We start from the raw sequence: 21,187 nt of genomic DNA, 5'->3' as shown, positions 1-21,187 counted from the left end.
TAATTATTAATATTTTATATTTTAAATTAGTCTCTAAAAGGCTAATAGAAACTAATTTATAACATAAGTAGTTAATAGCTAAAATCTTGGTAACTAATACCAATTTAAAAACTATTTTATAATTTTTTTATAAATAATATAAATTATTTTAGATATCAATAATTTTTTAGTTTATAAAATAATATATAATTTAGTCAATAATGTAGTGACTAATTATTTTGGTGTTTAAAATTAATTTTTATTTAATATTTTTTTTTTTAGTGAATGGTGTATAATTTTTTAAAAGTTAATTATTAATTAATTAAATAATAAGTAGATTTAATTTGGATTTTAATAGACTTTGATTTAGAGAATATAAGATCAAATTGGTCAAAATATTACCCTTTTCATTATAAAAGTAAAAAAATTATAAATGAAGAGTTGAGAAGAAACATACACATTTACCTATTATAACATACTGATGCATCAATTTTGATTAAATACTTATTAAATGAAAAAGCATATTCAGAAAACTTTATTTTTAAGATTAATATATATTATTTATTAAAAATTATAAACATGATGGATCATTTTCACAATTCTATATAAGTTATAATTTACTCATAGACTTTTTTTTAATCAAGACTAATTCAATATTGCACGTTTTAGGAAATGAAAGTAATATTTTTATATTCGTTCTTTAGAAGTGCATATTATTAAACATAAAAAATGAAATTAAAAAATAAATTATATATATATATATATATATATATCATATATCCGTAGATTTCAATTTATAATAAAACTAAATTACATAGTTTTGTAATACTTTAAATAATTTGGTTAATTGTTTTTATTTAAATATATGAGTGATATTTTCACTGTGTATCTATTTTATACATAAAAGTGTTATTAACTATTTTACTTTAAAAAAATGATTTTATTTTTTATAGTATTATATAGAGATAATTGTATTTTTTTCTTATTTAGATAAAATATTGGAATGTCATATTTTTCTAATAGACTTTTCCTATACCATTTAAATAAAACTGTATTCTATAATCAAATGATTTTCTTAATATTTATTTTATATGGATTTAAGATTTTTTTTTATTAACATTTGTGAATTGATCAAACTTTCAAACATTATAAACACAGTAGACAACTGAATATTTAAAATGCATTAAGAAAAAATTATTCTTTCTATATTTTCTTAAATTCTTTTTGGTTTTACATATTTGTTTTTCTCTCTCAATAGAACTCTTTAAGTAAATTATTTTTCAATGACCTTTTTATTTCGGTTTCTATAAAAAAATCTTCCTTTTCTTATTCCTATAAAATTTAAAATAACTCTTTTTAGTGCTTACAAAATATACTAGTTTTTTTTATTTAATCCTGAAAAAGTATATTTTCTTTTTCTTTTTTTCCTTGCAAACTTTTAAATATACCTAATTAAATTAATATCTTATAATACTAATAATAAAAAAGACAGATAAATTATCAAAATAAAAATTCACGAGGACCAAAAGTATAATTTAGAGACAAGATTATTATTAAATTGTAGATTATAACATAGTTATAATAAGTTTCATATTTAATATTAAGAGTGAATTATATAAGTTTTTATGGTGTATGTAGAATAATTATAGCATATTTATAAGGTTCTGTAACAATGATTATGTGAGAAGTGCTTAATCATTCTCATTTCACAGTTTTCTTCTTCAAACAACTTTCGCAAAACAATGCTCACTTCCCTCTTCTTTTTCTTCCTTTTCTCTTCTGTCACCACCGCCAAAACGCACCGTTTCGTGAAAACCGTTTCCCCTTCCTCCTTAGGCCTCGACCAGCCGCAGAAGCTCAGCCACCTCCACTTCTTCCTCCACGACGTCGTTGCCGGCACCAACCAGACCGCGGTGCGCGTCGCGGCGGCACCTGCCACGGAGAAGTCCCCGACGATGTTCGGCGCGGTGGTCATGATGGACGACCCGCTCACGGAGCTCCCGGACGCCGCCTCCGCAGTGGTCGGGAGGGCGCAGGGGATCTACGCGTCGGCGTCGACGTCTGAGCTGGGGTTTCTGATGGCCATGAACTTCGTGTTCACCGAGGGGAAGTACAACGGGAGCAGCCTAGCCGTGCTGGGGCGGAACACGGTGCAATCGGCCGTGAGGGAGATGCCGGTGGTCGGCGGCAGCGGGCTGTTCCGGTTTGCCCGCGGGTATGCGACGGCGAAGACGCATTATTTTGGTCTGTTGGAAGCTGTTGTGGAATATAACGTTTATGTTTTCCATTACTGAAGGCTTTTGTTTTTAAAAAACGCTATTATTGCAAATCACGTTTTCTTAGTTATCTTTCTTCTTTAAATTCTGCTAATAATATGTTCCCAAGTCAATTCGGATTCAACTTGTTTTCACTAAATTATACTTTTTCATGTTTTTTTATTATTGGTTCCTTTGAATTATCTTTATTTTTTAACACATTCTTTTAAATTGTAAAAAATAGTTTTGCAGCTAACCGGAATATCTCACACTTTATTAAATATTTAAATATTACAAATTTATAATAATTCAAAAACATAAATACTAGTTATTCCGGTATGTTGAATATAATTCTTAATTTCGGTATATCAATATTGTACTTGTGTGGATGTCGGGCTTGAGTGATGTTGATCTACGTTGATATTATAGTTATTAAAAGTCTTTCTTCTTTCTTGCGCGCTCGTTCAGTCGGCGGGTACCTGCGATTGCACTCTGACGCTCAAGTCAGTGCTAGTGTTTAGTTAAATTTCTCTGATATTATCTTAAAAACGTACATTTCTCCCTTTTCAAAAGTTCTTTTAATAGGTTGACTTGGGTCTTAGCTGTGTGGGCCAAGTAACCGATTGCTAGAGACATGCTTGTTTAGTGGTTGTGGTTCCTGATATTATGATATTAAGAGAGTGCTTTACGAGTGTCTTTGACTCATTTGAAGTTACACGGTTTATATTCCACTTGTAACCACGTTTATTTATTTATTTAATGTGCAACCTTCGATCGTTCGATGTCGGTACAAATATAATTCTATATCCAATATAATTTTATATAATTTTAATGAATCGATATGAATCAATGAATCAAATAATTATAATTTATATAATTCTTTTCTTTTAATTTGTTTTTTAAAGATAAAATCCTCATAAAATATTAATGTATGGATAATGTTAGTGATGTGTTTTCAGTTTCGTATAAATTTTGTATGTTTTAAATAAATAAACAATATACAGATATACAAATAAAGTACAATAATGATATAATAAGAAAGAAATTTGTACTGTGTGAAATTTGTTTATATTTTTAGGAATTAGAATAAAAAATAAGATATTTAAATAGTTTATCCTAATTTAAACATTTCATCCTAATTAATATTCAACCTAAATTATATGAAGGAGATGAAAGAAGGATTTATTTGTAAAATGGATTGGAAGAGAATTTATATGAGTTAGAAAGAAGAAAAACATGATTAATAAGGTCATTCTAAATAAAACCATGGGAATTATTTATAATTTATTTTATGCTCTTTGTTTTTTTTTATATATATATTTTTTATTGATAATTTCTCTCTTTTCTTAATAATTTTTTGCTCTTTTTTAATCTTTTTGTGGTTAATTGAATCTTGAGTAAATATTGATTGATTTTCTTGTTGCTAAGTTAAGGTACTTTTAATGAATATAGTTTCAGCAGTAGCATTTTAAAAACATAATTTGAAGCAAGACTTATGAAAGAAATTATATAATTAAAAAATAAATAAATAAAATCTAAAAACGTGCTACTTCAATGAAAATATGAAAAAAATTAAAAATCACGACTTCTTCTTAAAAAAAATAAAATTTTTATAAATTTTTTTATTTAAAAATCATTTCTATAAATACAACTTATCCAATTATATTTTTTTTTAAATTACCCATTTCATGGAATCCACTTTTAATTTATAGAAAGATTACCTCTAACAACATTTATCGAGCTATTTTATTTTTCGAAAATTTACAACTTGGGAAATATATATTTTTATTCTGAAAAAGTATTTGAATAAATTTTCTATCGTAAGATATAAAGAGATATTATTCAAATATTGTTATAACATCTTTTTATGTGTATCTCATAAAATAAAAATATGATCTAAAAGATAAACACATCATAAAGAAAATATAAATAGATTTTAAATACAGTAAAATGCGAATTTTCATTCTTCTTCTTCTTCTTTCTAAACCTTTTCAGTGACTAACACAGATCGAAGTAGCACGCAGAGAGAGAAGAATGGGTACTCGAGAGGTCTACGAAGAGAAGCTAAGAACAGGGAATCTGGACCACGATCCCACCCTCAACCCTGGCCTCGGTTCCCCTCGATGCCCGCGCTGTCTCTCTCTCCTCAACCCTAATTCCGTTAGTATTTTTCTCACTCTCTTTTTTCTCAACGTCCTTGTTTCTAACTGCGCTTAAGGTGTTCGATGAATTGACTCAACCAAATTGTCTTTGTTTTGCGATCAGGAAAGGGGCGAGTGGACCATCACTCCCGTCTTGCACGACGCCACTGCTGTCGTAAGTTCCTCTCTTCCCAATTGGGTCCGCTTTGAGGTTATCGTATCATTGCTATTGATTTTAATATTCTAATGCCTTTGAGGTTAATGAAGAATTGCGATTTTTGTTTTTTGAATTCAAGGTTCGAATTCTGACTTTACGTTTGTTTTATGAGTGTTCTTTCTTGATGCTTATTGTCTTTGTGTTTGCCGTTGAATAGGCTGGCTCGGGGATTGGTGGTATGCTTAGTGCAGTTCATAGTTTGAATACAGGTAAGTTTAATTATCTGTTTTCTTCTTTGCGGTAAACCATAGGAGATTAAATTAAATTTGGTATCTAATGTCTTAACTATTTATTTTTTAGTTAGGAATTATATTTTAATTGGACATTTTAATATTTTTGAAATTTTGGTTTGTAATCGAGCCAAACTCTGTCGTTGGATGCATATGTAGCCGCGCTCACGCTGTGGGATAAGGCTTTGTCGTCGTTGTTGTATTATAAAATCTAGAGACGATGTTAAATCCTCTGTGCTGCTTATGGATTAAAATTAAAATTCACGTTCCTTCTTTGTTGAGGATATTGCTAATTATCTTTGGTTGTAGGTTTACCATATCTTCAAAAGGGTCTGAAGGGACCGAAGTGGCTTCCTTTTGTAGTCGGGGTATGTAGACCTTGATTGACTTTTGAGTTTGCTTTGCAAATTAAAATTACCTGGCTTTATGCTTTGTTGATGCTTTGAATAAACTTTGTATTGAATTTGGTTTCAACTTATTTACGCTTTCCTTTATACTTAGCATATTAGATGCCGTCATGTACCATAGAGTTGGGTTTTATTCTATAGTTAACTTATTTATTTGATGATTTGTTCACAGATTCCTCCATTGTTGATATTCTCTGGCTTAAGTGCTGCATTTGGAGGTAACTTCTGCACATGCCTACATCTTAGGCTTAAATTTGGTTCCTTATATTTCTAATAGTGCTCACAGAGTCATAGCTGAGTATTTGACAACTGTTGCACGGCATTGGCTTTAACATAAAAGGAAGCATGAAATGATACGTTATACCCCATTTATTTTTGCTTTTTCCTATTCCAAGGATACTACCTTGGGTATAGGACACAAGTATGTGTGCTAGTAACATGGAGTACAAGATCCCAGTATACGAAATAATATTCAAACAAATATAGATGCATGTATGATGACTGAAATAGGAAAAATAGCCTTACAATCACAACTAACGTATCATCTAACTATAATTGAAAATGCATGAAAAACTCATTACTCGCATCCGAAGTTAAAGGTCTAACTGATAATACCAAAGACATTAGTTTTAGTAACAAAAGAGACGATATTTTTTACTACCTATAATCATCTGAATTGGGAGAAAAGCCAAAGTTCCACTTCAACTTGAAATAATGCCAAAATATAGTATGTAAGTGGAGATAATCCTCATTTTATAAGCTGGTTTTGTTGGTTTAAGTTAGGTTTAAATTGTATATTTCACTGAAAAGTAAATACTGGGGTTTCCGCAGCTGGAAATTAACGGTAGGTGTGTTCCTTCTTAGTTGGGATGCAAGGTACACCATATGGAGGAGTATTGTATATCCATTAGAAAGGTGAAGCTCCCTATAACCTGTTGGATGGATAAGTCGAGTTGAAGTTTATTTCGAAGTCCAAAATACCTGGATGTTCATTAAGGATTAGTTGCTTAAGCTAAGCATGTAAGGGTCAACAATCCACTGGTATAACCTTTTCTGGCAAATAGGATCTTCTAATGATAAGGCCATTGAGCCCAACAGGGAAGTGGATCACATTTCCAGTTTAAGCCAAAAAAATCCAGCCAATTGGAAAGTATATTCTAGAAGAAAGAAAAGGGTAAGTGAGATGGTAGTTAGTGATGCTCAAGTTGTGAGGAAGTGAGGGACTGGATGGTTTATGAGGAACAGATGTGGATAGTGTGGGCCACTAAGGTGAGTAGTATTTCTCTGCTGGAGTGTGGAACAGGGAGTTTGTCTTCCTGTAGTAAGATTCAATCTCTTACCTTATTCCTTCCGATCTCTATCATCCTACACGGGGAAAATTCAAGAGAGCTTTTAGTAGCTTGATACATTAGGGAATTCAAAAATCCTTTCAAAGAGTTTTTTGACTTGAGGCAAAGAGGGTCTATTGAACAATTTATCAAAACATTGAAGTTCATCCAGGTCATCCCACTTGCCATAATAGTATATAAACTTTTGTTTGAGTGGGCTGCAGCCTGATGAGCATTGGAAGATTACAAATAAAAATTGGTTGAAGGTTCACCATTTACCTCAGGTATGTCTCTTTAAACTTGATGTGAACTGATGTCAGGGATGAATGATATTTCAGTTTTGAATATCAAGGACTAATGCCGTAATTTATAAATCTTAGGGAGTACTGTAAGTAACCCTAACAATTTTTAGAGACGAAAGTGAGAATTTACAACCTCAAGCATGGAGAGGCTGTACACCAGTGATTAGTGAAATGGAAGGGAAAATCTATTGATTACTTAGTTGCCACATTTTGTCTTGAGGACAAGGAAATTATTCAAGTGGAGGGCTGTGATAGGGACCATGAATTTGAAGGAGAGTTAATGATACGCGGCCTGAAGTTTGCAGGGTTTACCAGAGGAGTGAAGAAGGGAAATCTAGCGGAGAATCAAGAAATGTTAGGCTGAGCAGAGCTGGCTGGTTGTTAAACAGTTTGTTGTGCTATTAGGGGTAGTGTCAGGTGGGTTTGAGAGGGAGAGGTCCATTTGAATTTTGCAATACTACTGTGGTGAGGGGGGACAGAGCTTCATCTCCAAAGTCGTTTACGCATATTTCATTGAAGCTAACAATAATACTGGGGAGTTCTCTTTCAGTTCTTGGCGTTTTCCCTAGTATTTTGCTTTTCTGTCCTGTATCGTAAGTCCTAACAAGTTCAGCCCTTGCCATCTTGCAACCTGCAGTCATGACCAATTGACCGCTTATGCACGCCTGACTGTTTGGAGAACAAAACGGAGTTACCTAAAATTTAAAAAATAGAAATCTTGCCAGCTCCAGAGAGGGTAGAAAAGGGATTTTGTTTAAAAAGAAATGAAAAAGACATAATAGATTCCAATTTTGAGGAATCATTGTGGTTGTAATGCTGTGTTTAGGTCATATGACAATTCATGCCACAACTTCTGGCAACCCCATTAGGTGACTCGAGTGGAGCTTTGCAGAAGTTGGTGTCCCTAAATGGCATTGCTTTGCTGCAATTGCAACTTTATTTGTTTCAGTTGACTACTTTAGTATTAAGATGTAATATTTGGTAATTGATACTTGAAATGCAGACTCTTTTATCAATATTGCTTATAGGTTTGAACTGATGTTTACACTAGCATATGTTATTTGCCATGTGGTATGCCATACACTTTTCATAAGAAAAATCACTTAGAGGTGTATTAATATTAAGTCTTGTAGTTTATTGTGGCGATGATACTATATGCTTTAAATACCTTATAGTAATGTGGATACATGTGGAATTTTTAGGTTATGTGCTTCCAAAGTTCACTCAACTCACTGTAACATCCTATTATGCTGCCTCGAGTGGCTCACATTATGGAATCTCTCTTCTTACCCGACATATTGAAGAGAACTACAGTTCCAAAACACATATTGAAGAGAACTACAGTTCCAAAACTCAGCATCTCAAGAGGCTCTGATGATTCCTTTCGGGTGGACTTACAAGGAAAATACATTACCTACCAATTTTGTTTGCATTACCGTCTTGTGGATGGTTAGGATTGTTAAAGTTCTATAATATTTTTGTTACTCCATACAGAAATGCTTATGTGAATAATCCTTGTTTATATATTTTACTATTATCCCGTGATAATAAGTCCATTTATTTAACTGTAATTTGTAGTGTTTCAAGGGAAAGCAGATAAGAAAGATAACTTAGTAAAATTCAAGTCAACCAATTTTTTTAGTCGTTTTATCTGTAAGATTAATTTACAAAACCAATTCTAGCCCTACGCAGTTGAATGGGCTTCATATGCTCTGCTAGGGTCTTGCTCTGTTCTACTCCTAAATTCATCTCATACTTTCTTCTCTCACTCCCATAGTATATAATATAAGGCTAATTCTCCATGCACCATATCAATTGTGATATGCACCCCTGCACAGAAAAATGTCTATTTTACTCTTAATCTTCTGGATATCCATATCTGTAACACAAATAAAGCAATTCCAGATATGCAAATTCAGAATTGAGATGAGCTTTCTGAATATGACCATCAGTAATACAGGAAGAATTTAGAACTTTTTTTTCTCATTCCAGATGCGAAAATCTGAAAAAGGTAACAAGAACAATTTGAGATTTTAAAACAATATGGGTGCAAATCAGAATTGATCTGTGCAAAGGAGAAATAACCTAATATAATTATGTGCTGTTATAATATTTGGGCCAGATTTATAATATATTTGGGTCAGGTTTTGTAAATGGTAACGTTCATATTACGGAATGTAGAATATAATTTTGAATTGTGTAAAAGAGAATAAGATTATGTAATTTGGAAAAATATTCTAGATTGTGTATTTGTAATAAGATTACACAATCTAATTAGGTAATTTGGCATAACATTTTGGTTTGTCTAATTTGAAATAGGATTACGTAATTCTCTACTATATAGTTTTAGATAATAAAATTTTGAATATATCTATTATGTATTTATATAATTTAGAATATATTTTAAAAACTTTGAGTTGCTCAATTTGCAAACATCTCGGATTACTTGTTTTGAAATATAATATAATATGGGATATAGTTTTATGAGGTTAGAGAAGCAATTATGGAAGTGCACAAACAAAATCTAAATGGAATGGGATGAGAATGTTTATTATTATTATTATTTGGTAATAGTAGGCTGAGAATCATTCAGAGAAAGAAAGTATGTAAAAGATGTGTTGTGTAGTGGATAACATGATTCAAGTTGTCAATGTAAAGAGAGAAGGTTATATAAAAAAAGATACATATTAGTAAATAGGACACACAAATTCAAAGGAAAAATTATATAATTATTTCTTAAAAATATTGAAAGAATGGAGGAAAAAGTGAAAACTAGATGAAGTCAAAGCATTGTGGATTTAGGGTTTAGTATATGGGAATATAATAAAAACATAAGACAAATATTACATGCTGTTGGATCTAAGTTTTATCAAGCTCAATTTACGTAACCCAATATGATTTGTAAGACATTTTTTTTTCTATATTTTCCTATCTCATCATAAATTATATTTCATTTTTTTTTCTCTTCTAATTGTAAATCTTATCACACACATAACATATTTTTCATGAATTTAAAATGATCTAGTGATTAACCCAATTTACTTCTTGGGTCGGACTAATCAATCCACTTCGGATTTATGTAAAAATAGTATAATAATCCTAATATGATTTTTAATTTTATACTGATCTCATAAAAAATAATTAAAAGGCTTATTTATTTTCATTCACACCTCTCTCTAAACATGCACAAGGAATTAATCTCTCTGCTTTCAACTGTGCAATATTAATGTTCTCATTGATAATTAAAAGTAGTTAAATCGAAAGAGACAAGCTTGTTAAATGAATAAAGAGGAAAAAGAAAGTGGTGGCAATTAAGATGTTGATGGTTGAGTTAGCATCTTATGGTGTTGTTTGATGCTGATCTAATCTATTGTGGTGCTGATACGACACTAAAAGATCTGAGAGTACTTGGTTGCAAACAATCAAAATAAAAATATTTTTGTATGATTTGGTTGTAAGATTGAAAAAGCAGGAGTACAATGATTTTGGCATCTTTTGAAGAAGATTGAAGAAAAGAGGTAAAATGAATATGAAGTGCATAATGGTACATGAGATGAGATGATAAAGTCTACACCACACATTATATCAGAATGGAAGAAAGAGCCTTCTCTTCTGACACTTTCAAACTTCAAGAAATGAGCTTTGGGTCTTGTGATCCACTCCTTTATTGCATGGTCAAACAAGGTACATATATATATATATATATATGCATAAACAAATTCTCAAGTAACAAATCTTGCCTTTTATTATTTATCAACATAATACATTTATTGATTAGGTCACTACAACAAAATAATAAAAAGTATAATTATTTTAGAGATTAAAATAATTAATTAATATTAAACTAAATTAAAGATTATTTTAGAAATTTAAAAATTATTAGTATATAAAATAATTTTTATTATTAATAAAAAAATTAAAGTAATTTTTAAATTAATATTTAATTATTAGTTACAAAATTTTAACTACTTATATTTTAAATTAATTTTCAAATGACTAATTAAAATCAATTTAAAATTTAAAATATTACTAATTAAAACTTTGATAGCTAATTTAAATATTAATTTAAAAATTATTTTATAATTTTTATTAATAATAAAAATTATTTTAGATATAAATAATTTTTAATTTTTAAAGTAATATTTAATTTAGTTAATACAGTGATTAATTATTTTTATCTTTAAATTTAATTTTTATTTAATGATTTTTTTTTTTAGTAAGTTAAATATTCATTTTGCAAGAGCTGAATTTTGATTTTTCTTTTGCCTTCCTTTTAAAGACACTTGGTCATTAGATAACTAAAATCCAATCTGATTTACCTTTAAAAATAGATTTTGAATTAAGAAAATAAATTATAATTAGACAATAATTAATTAATTAAAGAAATGAATGTAAAACAAACTAATTTAAAATAAAGTTAACTTATTAAGTTATTTATGTAACATATAAAATAATATATACATGGAAAATTTGATAATATATTAAATTAAGTTATTACTATTACTAATACGAAATTAAATTTAAAATAGTTAATTTAGGACATGTTTAAATACAGTAATTTTTATTTTATTTTATTACATAAATCAATTCCTTTCAACCTTCTATTTATTTCTTGTAACTTTTCAATTTTTTTTTTATAAAACTTAAAACTTTCATGAAACTAGTTAGTATTGAAGATCTCTCACATCAATTAGAAATAAGGACATGTTGAGTTAGGTTGGAAATAAGGACATTTAAAATCTATTATAGTATAAGGTTGTTGGACTTATCATCAAGACCACCCATAAATATATAGTCATGAACGAGTTGACAAGACATGCAGAGGTGTATTGGAGATCCCACATTGACTAGAGATATGTACAAGTTGAGTTGGGCTTAAAGTCCACTCTTAATATGGTATCAGAGTTATTTAGAGTCTATATTAGCGAAAGTTTGTTGAGCTTATCAGGTCACCCACTATTTGGTCGCTATCGAACTACTAATAAACATATAATCTTACACACAAGTTGACAAATATCAACATGAGAAAGTGTGTCGTGTTGGAGATCCCACATATACCAGAGATAATTTTTTTTCATAGTATATAAGTGAATGCCTTTATAAACAAATTTTATAAGGTTGAGTTAAACTTAAAGTTCAATACTTAAAACTATATCAAATCAATAAATTATCCTTAAATTAGTAAAATAATAAGTTACCTTAATTTAAAGATTGATACAGTTTCAACCGTCTTAATTTAAAGGTTGATTGGAATTATTGAAAGACTCCCTACAAGTTCAATTCACCATTCCAATTTTTCCTATCTTGAAATAACATTATGATTGAGCCAAGTGGGTCAGATTCTTTTTCCAATCACTGAAAATCTTCTAGTAGTTTATAAGGAACTGCTGCTGAAGAAAAAAAGAAAAAAATTGGACTCATATCTATTACAAACCATAGATATTTTTTGAAGTAAGATTTCATAGTCCAAAAATGGTATAATTGACAAATTAATGATTCAAAATGTAAATTGTGACAACATATAAATAGTCTAAAAGGGGATATATATTTCTAAGTTGAAATTTAAATCCATCACCATCATGATTAGAATTAGCATAAGAGTCTTCCCTTTTATTCCTGAGACCTGAAACAAAAGTATGGACAAATATTGACACCAACATTTGAAGTAAAGCCAATTGAAGATTCCATTTCTGAATTTTCAGAAGGACAAAAAGGGCAGTGAACAGGGAAACTTCCATATTTAAAAGAAGCAGAGTGATGAAAATGGAAACAGTGGGACACAAATTGTTAATTATTAGAAGCATGTTTGTGTGATGAAAAATGGTGATTTGTAGTGATAATGAGGATGGAATAATAATGGTGAAAATGGTACATTCCATAAGAGAAAGTTGTGATAATGAGAGTGCATGGAGTTGTGAAGTTGCAGAGAAGGTGAAGATGAAATTGATTTGTGTAGGTGAGAATCACATGGATGAAACTTACTTAACCAATGTTGTGTGTGGGTGTGCCTACTCTACATTGAAGCATTGACTTGTTTGTGGTCCTACAATTTTGTACATTTTCATCATTTAATCAATAAAAAACTTGGCACCTCCTAAGACCCAGAGATGGGTAGCTTCTAGGGATGACCCTAGCTAAGGGACTAGGATTCCCATTCTCTCATCATTCTCTACCTTCAAAACTATTACTTCTCTTACCGTCCATTCTTTGTGGGGTTCCAAATTAATTCTAGGATCAAGAACCCTCTAATTATCTTCTTAGTTTATGAAATTTGACTACCTTTTTTCTAAAATTGATTTTTCAAAGTGAAGATGTCCAACAACATTATAAACAAGAAAATTATTAAATAAAAACTAATTTTATAGACAAAAATAATTAATTATTATATTAACTAGATTAAATATCATTTTATAAATTAAAAAAATATTAATATTTAAAATAATTTTTATTATTAATAAAATATTTTTTAAATTGGTGTCTAACTTTCTATGTTTTAACTACTAACTACTTATGTTCTAAATTAGTTTTCATTAGTACGATTAAAGACTAATTTAAAATCTAAAATATTAGTAACTAAATTTTGGTAACTAATTTAGATACTAATTTAGAAACTATTTAAAAATATTTTATTAGTAATAGAAATCACATTAGATAATCATTTTTTAGTCTCTAAATTTGTATATAATTTAATCAAAATAGTGAGTAATTATTGGTTAGTATTTAATGATTTTTTTAAGTATAATGATAATGTAATATTATATTTCTATCACTTTGTTAATTTTCATTGTTGAGACTAACAGTGTACTTTTTAAGGATTTGAGAAACTATTTTTTTTTCATAGGAATGAATTTATCTCAAATTTTAAGGATTGAAAACATAGTTAAAGATCAATAAATAATAATAAACAAACTATTAAAACATCTTAAGAGTGTTTTTAATAAAAGGGTTTTTAAGAACAAGAAAAACAAAGATATAAAATGTAAATTCAAAGTCTCTTTTATCAAATTATAAAGGATTTCTGAAATTTGGAAGTTTATATGGCTTTGTATAAATGGAATATAACTTTTTTTTTGTAATAGATTCTTCATGTCATTTTAAAATGATTCTTTATTAAATTAAGAAAAACCTTGTTATTTATCCCAACTGAAAACTTGCAGGGCATAGAAGAACTATAATATTCTCAAATTAATTTCAGAATTACTTTCTATTTCCATGGAGAGAAAAAATTATGAAATAAATTTATCCCTAAGAGAAGAATAACAACTAAACTTGGCATCTCTTGTTAGTACTATCATTCTTAATATAAGAATCTTGCTTATAGACTATCTATAGTATTATTACTTCTGTAAGTGTTATTTTAACCTTATCCTAACTTTAATAACTTGTTTAAATTAAACTTTCATAGACAAAAAGGAAATACAAAAAAAGCATCTCAATCTGAAGAAAGAGTTAACAAAAATCAGACTAATACTATATGTAAATTTCAAATCTTGTTGTCATGATGTGAAAATATATTCTTCATAGACAATTAATAAATACATACTTCTATTAGTGTTATTTTAATCTTGTAGTTACTTTAATGCATTCAATCACATAAACTTTCATAGACAAAATAAACAATACAAGAACATAAACTGTCACCACAGAAAAATTAAAAGAAAATTTGTTTGGGATGAACACATGAGAAAGAATGAGAGAGACAATTTTTTTATTAGTAAAAAAAATAGAATAAACACTAAAAAAATCACTAAATAGAAACTAATCTTAAAAACAAAACATAATTAGTCACTATATTAACTAAAATAGATACTACTTTAAAAACTAAAAAAATTATTGGTATCTAAATTAGTTTCTATTTTTAATAAAATTTATAAACTAGTTTCTAAATTGGTATCTAATTATATAATTAGATTTTAGCTATCAACTTTAGAATCTAAAGTAATTAGTAACTAAAGTAATTAGTAACTAAAGTTTTAATAGGAAATTAGATTCCAATTTAGAAACTAATTTATAAATTTTATGAATAATAAAAATTATTCTAGATACCAATAATTTTTTTAGACTCTAAAATATTATCTAATCACTACAAGAAAATCATGAAATAGAAACCAATTTTTAGAGACCAAAATAATTAGTAACAATAGGAACTAAAATAGAGACCATTTTAGAAACTAAAAAAAAAAATAGTTTCTAAATTAGTTTTTATTATTTTCTATTATTGTTAAATAGTTTTTAAATTGGTATCTAATTAGCAACTAAGGTTTTACATACCAATTATTTAGTTTTTAAATTTGGTCTCTAAAACATTGGTTGCTAATTAGATACCAATTTAGGAACTATTTAACAATAATAGAAAATAATAGAAACTAATTTAGAAACCAAATTTCTTTTTAATTTCTAAAATGGTCTCTAATTTAGTTACTATTGCAACTAATTATTTTGGTTTCTAGAAATTGGTTTCTATTTCATGATTTTCTCGTAGTGAATTTAGTTAATATAGTGATTGGTCTAACTTCTAAATAACAAAAAAAAAAACATAGAACTAAAAAATAACTTCAATTATTTATCCTACCAAAACTAGCTAAAAACGAATTAAATTTCAAAAACCTAGTATGGTTCCTAAACCCTACCTGAAGGTGGTGTATGTTAAGCATGGTGAGTGAAGGTGAGGGTGAGAGGGTTTAGAAGTAGAGAAAGTTGTTAAGATTTGGTGATGAAGGGTTTGTGAGAAGGTTGGCATATATAATAAGAAGAGTGAGTGTAGAAAGTGTGGTTTTCAAAGTTTATTGAGGTGTGGGGCGATGTTTCTTAAATTCGACTGTTGTTTCCCTCTCTGCATCTGAAAATAAGAAGGAGTGGTCCTAATAAGTCATAATGTGTGTGTACTCTTCTCTCTCTGTGTCTTCATTGTGGCCTTTATCACCTTTGCTCCCTCACATGCGCTTTTATATGTTGCATTTACTTGTGGGGTCTTCCATAGTTGGACTGATGTTAACACCACGCCGGTATTCAGGGATTGTCTTTATTTATATCTCTCTTTCTCTTTTGGTGGGGCTTTTCATCACTTCAAACTCAGTTTTATCTCCTTTTGAATCTAAACCAAAACCAACCTAGCTTTCTAGCTACCCCCTTCTATATCAAACTCTACAATCATCTATGTCTATGTCTATTTCTATGTGTTACACATCCACCATACAACACAACTATCTGCAAAAGTATATGTTAAGGTTTAATATATCCACTTCACAATTTATCCCTATACATATATATATAACACTACTCCCACCCAGCATCAAATTACTTGTTTATTTCACTTGTGCATCACTAAAGTCTGAGATTGTTTCTTCTTCATTTTTGTGTGTTAGGTCAAAACATCACCTACTTATTTTAACTCACTGTTTCTTATCAGATGCAGTAGTTAATGTCTTTTTCTTTCTTCTCCTTGTTGTGTAAAAAATAAGTTATTGAGGAAAGAGGGTGCTTTGTTGTTTGTTACTGTAGAATTGTTTTTTCAAAGTCTTGTATGATGGAACCTCAAATTGATTGCCAGATTGTGTTCATGTATATGGATGAATGAACATAATTGGCTTGGTTTAGGAGATAGAAATCTGTGGTGGGATTTCAAATTCTTGAAGATGACACAACAATATTAGTTGTCACTCTTTTCAATTTTTCTTTTATCAATTCGTTAATATACTCTCACATCATTCACGAGTCGAGGTCATAAACAATTTATATACTCTTATTCTTTCAATTTTTTAAGGACAAAATCCTGAAAAAACACCAATTTTCTAAACGAACAATATTTATCAAATGTGATGATTAACCCAAACCATACTCCTTTTTAACTTGAGGTTGAAACATCATCAAAACAAAATAAATTAATACATATATATTTGGGCGATACCTCAACCCTTCTCCTTAAACAATACTACGATTCGTTACCTCAATGGTAACCTTTAAACTTTTTGATGCCACTCTTTTCAATATCAAACTGTGAATGGTGTTTGACTACAGAAAGAGAAAAAAGAGAGTCAAATCTGGGTGAAGAGGCAGGTTTTGTGTATATGTGTTGACTTGTGTGATCTGCTAGAAGAACTGTAGTAGCCATGATGATTGAGGAAGTTGATGTGGAAGGAAATAATTTATTATATTTTTTGGTAATGGCATTGAATTTGATGAACATTTAAGATGTGCATACTACCTTGGGAAGTATCTAACATGAAGTCAGATGAGGACCTAAACACATTTTTATATATACATGCAGATTGCCGAATCTAACTGGTGAAAAGAAGAGTCCTTAATTATATCACAAGTCATGATGAGATGGGAAGTGAGCAGTGTTTTGTACTACAAAACACTTTCTCTGCACATCCCTTTTTTTTTCACCTGTTTGTTGAGAGAACTGAGCAGAATTATAGGGAAGAAAGATCTCTTTTCATTTTCTAAAAGGAAAAATAGTAACAGTCAGAAAGACACACACAGTACTTAACATACCTCATCACACCATATAATAATACATTGCCTTTAATTTCCCTTCCCAACTTCTCACTCACTGCTTCTCCTCATTTACTAATTCTTATATATAATATCAAAAATACTATTACTAGTTTTTATAGCTTCTACACTTTTCACCTTTTACCTTTTCTCACTGCATTTTCTCATTTTTATTCACCCTGCTGCTCTTTTATCAGTTCTCGTATATGTCAATGCCTATCATTTTCTCTTCTCAATCTTTATTGCACACATTTTTTTAAATGTAATGTCTATTATAATTATAAACTCTTCACAACCAAAAATTGTCTGATATTATTTTATCTGTTTTTTTTATTAGTAAGAAAAGATATACACTTCAAGCAAACTCCAACCGGCTATCCTGTTACAACTAGCTAAAAAACGATTTAAAATTCAAAGATTAACCTCATTGTCCTATCAACAACTATTAATTGAGTATACATACATACCAAAGGTTCAAGGTACCAATCAGAGAACAAGAAACTCATTGATGGTACATTTGACGAGATCCAAAATCAAACCTTAACTTAATTCAAGGAGAAAACTTCAAAATAGTCTACCACTCCGTTGAATAAACAATGTTGAATAAACAATTATTTCTACCTCCAAATTTCTGGCTTACCAAAGCAATCAAAGAGAGAGAATATTAATACAGATATTATTTTATCTGTATTAATTTATGGGACTAGTTGTCTTAGAAAGATTATATATGCAACCGAAAATACAAGACATTGATGAACAAGTACATGATAATGATCCTATGAATTAAAATTAATCTTATTTTCAATTAGTAAGGTATGCATATAATCCTATGAAGAAGTACATGCATGGTTGGTTGAACCATTATTTAAGTTTAAGGTCATTTCTTCATATATATGTACTTGTACGGTGGAAAACAACAGACAAATGAGTCCACCTCCACTGAAGTTTGTCGACAATGTCTTCATCAATGACTCATTCATCTTGTTATCTTTTTTGTTCTTACAAATCCCTTGCAATATTTTTCTTAATGCTTTTCTTTGAAGCATATACCTAGCTAATTATATCATTAATGCAGGTATTTTATGAGTTCTTATGCAATATTATTGGCTTGACTTATGGTATATGCAAACTAATTAATGAAGTTTAATCTATTATTAAGTTTCTTGTCGATCTCCTCATTTAAAAAACTCATTATTTATAATTGGTTAAATTTAAGAATGACTATATGATCATTGTCCGGGTGAAAATGAAAAATAATATTCATGGTTTTGATTTCTTCTTGAGTGAAAAATAATAGAAATATCTCTTTTAAAATGTAACATTTTCCTCGAATGTAACATTTTGGCTTGAAAATTTATAGATACGGAGAATGATACTTTGACAGTGTAATTTTTTCAAATTTACACTTGACAATTAATAATAATATTATTTTATTTTATTTAATTTTTATTAGTTGAATATAATATTTTATTATTAAAAGGGTTGTAAAGTAGAAGTGAGAGAAATAAAAGAGTGTCAAACAGTAATAAATTTTTTAAGCTTCTCTTTGTACAATTTTGGTTATATTATAGAAAAATCATTAAATAAAAATTAATTTTAAAAAAATAATAATAAGTTACTATATTGACTAAATTAGATATTTTAAAAAATAAATAATTATTAATTTCATAAATAAAACTTGAGTAGTTAAATAGATAATAATTTAGAAATTATTATTAATAATAAAAATTATTTTAAATACTAATATTTTTTTAATTTTAAAATAATATATAATTTAATTAATATAGTAATTATTTATTTTTTATCTCTTTCATATTATAGGGTGGAATAGGGTAAAATTTTTGGAAAGTGTATTACGAATAGCATTTGATTTTCATAATTTGAGTTTTAATTTTGTTAGGGTCATGAATGAATAAACTTATGAAGTAGTCTATATGATTGACTGATTTTTGTTTATATGTAAAAGATTTTAACACTCTTTTGTATTTTTTTTTCAATTAAAAAAATAAATATATAATAATAATAATAATTATATTAAGAATTCACGTTTATCCGATTCTACTAACATGTAATCACTTTGAAAGATTGTGTTTATTATAGACAGCATAAACAGAATGGTTGTTTTGGTTTTTTATTAAATGATTTTCTTACGTATTGTTTATAACATTTTTATGATACGTTATTAATTTTTTTTATCAGCAAATAATAAAATAAATAATGCAAAAGGTTAATGCAAATATTAAAAAATATACAGCTTAATACTTTTTTATGGGAATGTATTGTGAGAAAAATATGTTTCATAGTTGCATTATTTGTATTTTGTAGCATGTAAAGGTGAATGAATGTAGCAGCACGTTGAGGTAATTAATGAATAATAAGTTATGATATGTATTTGTGAAGTGTTTTTGTCAGGATATGGTGTATGCATGTGTGCATAAAATCTGATTGATCCACTGCATTCAAGAGTTGTTTGTACAATTGCCTGGAGACGCAGATGAAACGCCCAACAACAACTGTAGCCGAATTAAATTATTTATCACAGACCTTCTCCTTACTTGTAAGAAATGGAATGGTGCAAAAGTACTGCACTCATATAACTAGTTTTAAATATCCACAGTTGAATCAACTTTTGTTTCATCTGAAATACTGCAACCCCAATTGTTAATGCTTTTTACCATGTGGTTAATAATGTGTTCTCATCATTGTGACTTTCATATGTCAGATATAATTTTAAGAAGCTAATATTTGTTTTGTAATGTGTTTCTGGCTTCTTGTTGTATTAGACGATGGTTTGTGTGTATTGTTTTGACTAAAAATATGTTATAAGGACTCTGACACGGTAGATGATGATTTATATTGATGTGATCGACTATCCATGCATTTTAATTGAATATTGGTTTGGTGGTTGACAGATGTTTGTAGGTCAGGTGTTTGACAAGTTGGTACATCTTTAAGTGTTTGTATAAGAATTTGTACATTCTTGAAATATCTCATTTTATTTTATTTATTCTTAACAGATTAAAAAAATACTCTAAAACAGAGTTTATATATACTTTTTAAAGACTTTTCAAACATTCTATAAGAGATGTTTCAAATATGAAGTATTATTGCTCAACAGTGTGGGAATAATTTTATGTGGAAGCAGAAAGGGTTAGAAGGAGGAAATAGGTGACAAGAGAAAGGATCTTATGTCCTACCTAATTAAGTGTTGACCATTAGAGAGGGTACTGATTAAACTTGTTCACCTAGTTAATTCAGGAGGAGACCCAATATTGATTATGCAAACACATTTATTGTTTACCAGTCACCTCAGAAGCTGGTTTAAGTTTTCACTCACATTAATGTGGTTTCTCTTATTGTTTTTTTTTGTAAACTAGCCATGAAATAAGCATTATTATAGAGTGTTAAAGCATTTAAGACAGTGACATATTAATTTCTGCAAGATTTACATTGAATTAGATGAGAATAATCTGATATGAGTTGATCTAATTATGGTGTGGGGAGGGATTGGGGTGTTGTGTGAATGTTGGTATTGGTATGTCCCAAGAATTTATTAGAGAATGGACCTGTAACATGTGTGTGATTGATTACCTTTTTTTCTCTCTCAATTTTATAGGTATGGTAATAGATTGGGCAGTGGCCATTGTGGCAAATAAATCTCTGACCCTTTGTGCTGCCAAAATAACAGATGATTAAAGTAGACAGAAGCATGAGTACTAACTATCAGTCTATTATTGTTAAGGAGAACATGTCCTCCTCCCTCTTTCCCTAGAGAAGGAATCTACAAGTCCTATATTTCCACTCACAACACCAAAACTAACCCACCTAACA

At 28.9% G+C, this 21,187-nt stretch overlaps 2 protein-coding genes across 3 annotated transcripts; both read left to right on the top strand.

Annotated features, from left to right (window-relative positions):
- The first annotated feature begins 1,526 nt into the window (after positions 1-1,526).
- LOC137830665 (dirigent protein 22-like) lies at positions 1,527-2,394 on the top strand. The gene has a single exon (XM_068638128.1). It carries the CDS (start codon positions 1,722-1,724, stop codon positions 2,271-2,273), a length of 552 nt encoding a protein of 183 aa, XP_068494229.1. The 5' UTR covers positions 1,527-1,721; the 3' UTR covers positions 2,274-2,394.
- A 1,789-nt stretch (positions 2,395-4,183) lies between these two features.
- On the top strand, positions 4,184-8,424 carry LOC137830664 (uncharacterized). Of its 2 annotated transcripts, XM_068638127.1 has the most exons (7): positions 4,187-4,394; positions 4,500-4,550; positions 4,750-4,801; positions 5,132-5,190; positions 5,402-5,447; positions 8,062-8,182; positions 8,213-8,424. In XM_068638127.1, exons 1-7 carry the CDS (start codon positions 4,269-4,271, stop codon positions 8,232-8,234), a joined length of 477 nt encoding a protein of 158 aa, XP_068494228.1. In that variant the 5' UTR covers positions 4,187-4,268; the 3' UTR covers positions 8,235-8,424. The 2 variants fall into 2 exon arrangements, with proteins under 2 accessions (XP_068494227.1, XP_068494228.1); XM_068638126.1 differs by having other exon boundaries at positions 4,184-4,394; positions 8,062-8,424.
- The last annotated feature ends 12,763 nt before the right edge of the window (positions 8,425-21,187 follow it).

The sequence above is a fragment of the Phaseolus vulgaris genome, chromosome 7 (assembly GCF_000499845.2).
Source record: "Phaseolus vulgaris cultivar G19833 chromosome 7, P. vulgaris v2.0, whole genome shotgun sequence".
NCBI lineage: Eukaryota > Viridiplantae > Streptophyta > Magnoliopsida > Fabales > Fabaceae > Phaseolus > Phaseolus vulgaris.
Note: the sequence above shows the minus strand (reverse complement) of the source record. Positions and strands in the feature narration are given on the sequence as shown.

Coding starts and splice junctions, on each gene's coding strand:
- LOC137830665 (XM_068638128.1), top strand. CDS start 1,722: ATGCTCACTTCCCTCTTCTTTTTCTTCCTTTTCTCTTCTGTCACCACC.
- LOC137830664 (XM_068638126.1), top strand. CDS start 4,269: ATGGGTACTCGAGAGGTCTACGAAGAGAAGCTAAGAACAGGGAATCTG. Junction 4,802..5,131: donor AGTTCATAGTTTGAATACAG/GTAAGTTTAATT, acceptor CTTTGGTTGTAG/GTTTACCATATCTTCAAAAG. Junction 5,448..8,061: donor CTTAAGTGCTGCATTTGGAG/GTAACTTCTGCA, acceptor TGGAATTTTTAG/GTTATGTGCTTCCAAAGTTC.